Consider the following 6,000-nt stretch of genomic DNA (forward strand, 5'->3'; position numbering starts at 1 on the left):
ATGTCTGTATGTGGAAAACGGTTCTTCTGGGGCTTTGATGGGGGGGACAGTTTGGCTGGATGTAAAATCCTTGGTTCGCACTTTTTCCAGTCATTCTGCGACTGCTTGTCTGTGGTCACCTCGCTTTGTAAGTTGGTTTTGAATGGCTGATGCCAGGCTGATTCTCTTCCCTTTGCATCTTATTTTCTCTTTACCTGGAGGCCTCGTCTGTCTCTTTGGAAAGTAGTGGTTTCCATTGAGGAAGCGTCAGAGTTGATAAGACGCAGGTTTCCCAGAATGTTCTCTCGGGTTCCGGTTTCAGGGTCTGTCTTGCTCCCGAGTCTGTTTTCCCCCTTCCCAGGCTCTGGTCAGGCAGTGCGGGCCTTCCCCGGGCCTGGCGGTGTGGGTGCCCCTCGCTGGCCCGCCTTGCTTCACTGTTTCCCTGCTTGGTGCCTCGCAGTTAACGTCACTCATTTCTGACATGATTTTGCTTCCTTTCCTTGTTTTCTTGCATTCAGTCAACTCTTATTTCTGTCTGTTTTTAAGATTTTGTTTGTTTATTTTAGGGAGAGAGCACGTCTCAGTGGGGAAGGAGGGCGAGGGAGCGGGAGAGAGTGTCCGGAAAGCAGACTGCTTGGACCCGGTGCAGGGCTTGGACCCGGCGCAGGGCTTGGACCCGGCGCAGGCTCTGTCTCACGGTCCCGAGATCACAGCCCGAGCCACATCCGGGAGTCGGACGCCGCACTGACTGTGCTACTCAGGCCCTGGTTCTTAACCTCCTTCTGTGTCACTATTTCAGGTTTTGGTGCGGTTTCCTGTCCTCAGATGCTCGAGTACGTTTTTTGTCGTTGAACGTGCTGTCTTCGTGTTCTTGTGTTCTCAGACGGGGTTTGTCTCGGATGTGTGTGGGTTCCGTTTTCTGGCTTTTGTGGTGATTCTTTATGGATTTGCTAATCTCCCTCTTGTGCGTTTTCCTGGTGGTTGGGCGTCTCGTAAGACTCGCGGTCTGGTGGTGCCCTCTTCTGCCAGAGCTGGAAAGTTGGGTAGCCTAGCCAGGTTTTTGTCCGTGTTGGTTGTGTTGGTCAGACTCTGCACCAAGGCCTTCCTGGGGACCCTGCCAAGGGGCGGCAGCATCTCCTCACAAGAGGTGTGTGGGGGAACCGCGGCAGCGAGATGAGAAGCGCTTACTAACGCAGAGGTGGGGGATGGGGTCGTGGAGGGTCGTGTGTTGTAACCAAAGGATCCTGGGCCCTCTGATGTGGGGTTCTGTTTCATGGGACCCCAAATGCCCCTTTACTTATTTCTCTTTCTGTACCTGGTTTTCAGATGGCTCTTGTCAGGGCCTCTGTGTTCCGAGATCTCTGCCCGTGCTCATCCATGTCTGTGCTCTGGGCGCTCAGACTGGGGGGCGGGTGGCACCCAGCAGCCATTCTGGGCCGGGTTTTGCTGGACCGTGGCCCCTCACAGGCTTCCTCCCGACCTGGCCTCCCCGGGGGCCATGGGGCGCTGCAGGGACGGGCCAGTTCTGCCCCCCTGGGGGGCTTTGGAGCAGGGGCTCCCGTCTTCACATTGTGCGGATGGAGTTGTGTCTGTGTAGACTTGCCTTCCTTGCTCTGGGCTGTTTCTGGGGAGAGGCAGGGCACCACTGGCGCGACTAAGTGGCAACGCGCTGTCCTCACCCTGTGGGCGGAGTGCGTCCTCCTCAGCCGAATACTGGAGTTCCTCCCGTCTGCGCGGGTGTGCTCTGGGCTCTGGGCTCTGGGCAGAAGGGGCGGAGAGATGGGTGGAAACGAGTTTGGGAACCACGCCATCGCGAGGGCAGGCAAGTGAGCCCTTGGAGCCTGTGCTGTTCGGTTCTGTCGGGCCCTCTGGCAGGTCAGCCTGAGCGGCTGGGGGTCCAGCTGGCAGGAGCAGCCTTGAGCGCCGCCTCGGCTGACGGCCACCTCTCTGTGCTTCTGGCTGCCGTGGAGTCAGCTCCTCGCCCCGAGGTGGCAGTTTCCCTGAGGCACTTCCCCAGGGGCCCAGGGCCGGGGGGTTCCTGTTCTTGGAGCCGCGGTGGCGCCATGTCTGCACAGCCGTGGGCTCCCGAGTGAGCTTGATCCCGCCGACCAGGTGGGATTGGGACGAACGGGGTTTGTTCTTTCCGTTTGGTTTACGGACCAGGTGTTTGTTGGCGTCTGATGGATGGAGCCGTCTTGACCACGGCAGGGCTGCCTTCAGAAGTAGCTTCCTTTGGCTGTCTTGCCGGTGGCCCCGCGTCAGGGAGGCCCCGTTTGCCAGGGAGAAGACGTGTCGCGGCGCCAGCACCCTGTCCGAGGCAGTTGTTTGTAGCCCCGGTGCCCGCAAAAGCAGGGAACCGAACAGCCCTCGATGGACGCGGCTGCTGGCGGGCTTGGTCCTGACCACCGCTGCCTCCGGCGCTGCCTCCCATGCCCGATCCCTGCAGAGTGTTCTGTCGGCTGGGTCGGGGTGTGGGGTTGGCTGCCTCTGCGGCTCAGAGCCACCACAGGGCCCGTCCCACAATTAGACGTGCTCTGTCACATAGGACATCTTGGAACGTGGGCTCTTTGTGGAACCGTGCAGAACCACCAGAAGCTCCAGTTTCTCGCTGACCTTCAGAGCCCGCCCGGGCTGGACACACGCCCATCAGAACCAGAAAGCTTGGCCAGCTTGGCCACTGTTACAGTGAAGGCTTATCTGTCTCCATGTCTGACTTTCCCCATCTGTTAACTTGCTCTCCGTGTGGCCGCACCAGTCCCCGCGAGCCCCGAGATCGGCCGCGGCGTCGGCCTGGGGGGTGGGGAGGGGAGGCTGCCTTCGCGTGTCGCTTTCCTTCCAGAAACCGGCCTCTCCCTGTGGTGTGCGACCCGCGGGCCGCCGCGCTCCTGCCGTGCCCCCCCCCCCGCCCCGCGGACTTGGTGTTCGTCGCAGGCCTTCACAGGGCGCTGCTGGGCGCTGCCGGCTCTTGCACCAAACGCCTTAGGGCTGTTGCGGGGACTCAGGGACTCGCTGCAAAGACCAGAATCGCTCTTTCAAACGAGGAAGAGCCGCCCCCGCAGGAGTACGCTGGGGGGCATCTTGGTGGGGGTGGGCGTCTGAAGGGGAACGGAGGGCAGTTGAGGTGGAAGCCGTGTGTGTGTACAGGGACGGAGCGGCCGTGCCCAGCCTGGCGGACGGGGCTCAGGCGGTGGCGACCAGGTGCGGAGCGCGGCCGGCCTGCGGGTGCTGTGGTCCTCGCCTGCCACCTGCTGGCCGGCTCCCGGAACTGCGGCCCGGTCTGGGCAGGGGACTCGGTCCTCCGGCCCCTGTGAACTCGCGACGGCTGTGAACATGCCGTGGTCATGTTTGCTCCTGAAACATACATGAGCAACGTTAACCGTCAGAATGCAGACAGTTTTCATTCTCAGCGGAAAACGAGCGCCCTCCAGGCGTGTGGTTTGAGCCCAGGAGCATCCGATGCATGCGGCCACGATGCTTCCAGGAAAACCGGCCCGGCGACTCCGTGCCACAAGTGGGCTTCAGAGACTTGCAGACACTCGGCCTTTCCCCCAGCGGGGCAGGCCCTGAGCCAAAGCGCTGCTTTTAGCCCAGAGACAGCAGACGGGGTCTCACTCGGGATCAGGGCAGCCCAGAGTGCCAGCCGGCTGACCACCAGCCTGCCCCTTCCAGGAGTTCAGACTTTATGGCGTTGGGAATGTTCCTTTGTCAGCGAAGCGGGGATGACACCATTGGGTCCTGGTGTGGCATTGGTCTTGCCTGTCCAGCTGGAAACGGCCCTCTGCTCGCACCCCCTCCCCGTTAGGGACTCGTAAAGCACTCCAGCTCAAGGAGCAGGCCTGGAGGAAGGAGCCTGTCCCCGGCCTGGCTTCCTCCAGCACCGGGGTTCCTTGGGACACCTGTAGGGAAATGTAAGTGGCCCCAGGAGTGTGCAGTCCTGGGGCAGCGCCCGGCTCTGACCCGCCCTTCCAGAGCTGTGGGTCGCGCCCACCTGCGTGCACCACTAACCCGGCTGTCTTCTCCTTTCTCGCCACCAGGGGTCGGGCCCAGGCTCCGCGGTCCCAGGCGGCTCCGGCGTTGGAACCCCCAGACAGTTCACACGACAAAGGATCACGCGGGTCAACCTCAGGGACCTCATATTTTGTTTAGAGAATGAGCGTGAGACAAGCCATTCACTGCTGCTCTACAAGGCACTCCTCAAGTAGCATGGGGCGGGCGCGGCGCCGCGGACGGAGACGCCTGGCACGTTTTTATATATTTGCAGATGACGCCTTTTGTAACAAGCAAATGGGATATTGTTTAAAAAACAGCCACCTCTTTACAACGAAACAGTTTTATATTCCCGTTTCTAAGTCCGCTCTTCAGTTCGGAAGAAGACACGTTTCTGTAACCGAGAACAGAGGCCGTGGGCGCTCTGCACGGACAGTTAACTCTTAACTCATCTTTGAGTGGCCTTCTTGCCAAACAAGCCATATCTAAAAACTGATGGAATCGTTTAGCAAATAATTAGCTGCCCTCTGTCACCTCGTAGCGGTTTCTACATTATTTGTGCATTTTGTTTTATTCAACCCAACTTATTGCGTAGGTGTGTGTCTACAGCAATGACCTCATTTCATTTATTTTATTTTTGTATTAGTCAGTTGGCAAAGCAAACTGATTTTTTAGACTATTTATGTCCCCGTCCCCTCTCTCGCCAGAGTCCCCGAGGAGCACGGAGCTGGTCGCGCTTGCCCGGAGCGTGGTCCCTCTCTGCTCCGGGCAGCCGCGGCGGCTCCTTCCGAATGTGCGGTCGGCATTGTACAGACGCGTTTTATTTGCTCGAGTTTGTAAAGCTGTAAAGTTAAAAGAAATGAAAACCTTTTCAGCATAAATATATTTTACTTGCACTGTGTTTTTTAGCTAAAAGTGGAAACTTAGATGAAATAAAATCAAAGTTGAGAAGAATCATCAGAAGACTGTTTCTCAGTGTGAATCAAGTGTTGAAAAATGGTTGGTGTATTTTGTCAGTAATTGTACATAATTTTTGGCACATAACATGAAGATGGCTATGTAAACTATAATTATTTTGCTAAGAGACTGTAAGCGAGCTGTGGGCCGACTTTACAGATGTCCAGAGCAAAGCCCTTCTTTGTACCTATTTTTTTATTACAAATATACTAATTGGTTCTTTATATTTTCAGAGGTTATTGTATTAAATTGTCTATTGATAGTACTTTTATGACTGTAAATACTTTGGCTTCTCCGTGTGAATCCTCACGCCAGACCGGACTTTGCGCGAGTGTGAACCGAACGCGGATCAGTATTTTTACACCTGCAAACTGTTACACCTTTTATTTCGTCTTTTAGGAAATCCCTGTCTTTCCATTTTTTCATGTAAATTTTGCACAGTTACTTGTTCATATGTAAATATTTTACTTTCAAAAATGAAGTTTTTAATTGCTATTGTTTTATATAGGATTGAAAGAAAATTAACTCCTTTATTAAAAACAAATTTATCTGTACCCGTTTTGGCTGTTTTTCCCGGTTTTCCAGGGTTAGATTCCACCAGAGGCTCAGCTCTGGTTCCCCTGAGGCCTTTGTTTAGGAACTGCTTGTTAGAATCTGTATCGAAACCCTGGCGACTCTAGTAGAAACGACCTCGCCTCCAAGGACAGGACCTCCATGACCAGGGTGAGGCCTGGCGTGAGCGGCATCCGAGGGCCCGAAGTTGAGCTTGCTCCCCGCACACTTGGGCCGTCTGGGTCACCCTGCCTCGGACACAGGGATGCCGGGGCACCTGCCCACGCAGCTGGGGCACCCCGGGGAGAGGCAAGGTAAGACCCCAGGGAGTCCACACACGGACACGTGCTCTGGCGAGCCTTGTGGGGTGATTTGAGGGCCCTGGCCCTGGGCTGGACCCACGGTGATGGAGACAGACAGGGTCTCCGGGAGGCCCCACCTCCTCTGGCTCCTCCCATGGGGCGGGCCAGCACCCTGCCTCTCGTAGGTCACCTGTCGTCAGCCTACTGGGCTTGGGGTCCAGTT

The 6,000-nt window shown here is 56.7% G+C and overlaps 1 protein-coding gene across 1 annotated transcript in view; it reads left to right on the forward strand.

Annotated features, from left to right (window-relative positions):
- The window catches only part of TAF4 (TATA-box binding protein associated factor 4), a 65,217-nt gene extending 59,740 nt beyond the window's left edge, over positions 1-5,477 (forward strand). The window contains 1 exon segment of the mRNA XM_032350164.1: positions 4,014-5,477. Coding sequence (XP_032206055.1) covers positions 4,014-4,181 — 168 coding nt within the window. The 3' untranslated portion in view covers positions 4,182-5,477.
- The last annotated feature ends 523 nt before the right edge of the window (positions 5,478-6,000 follow it).

Source organism: Mustela erminea, chromosome 7 (assembly GCF_009829155.1).
Source record: "Mustela erminea isolate mMusErm1 chromosome 7, mMusErm1.Pri, whole genome shotgun sequence".
Lineage (NCBI taxonomy): Eukaryota > Metazoa > Chordata > Mammalia > Carnivora > Mustelidae > Mustela > Mustela erminea.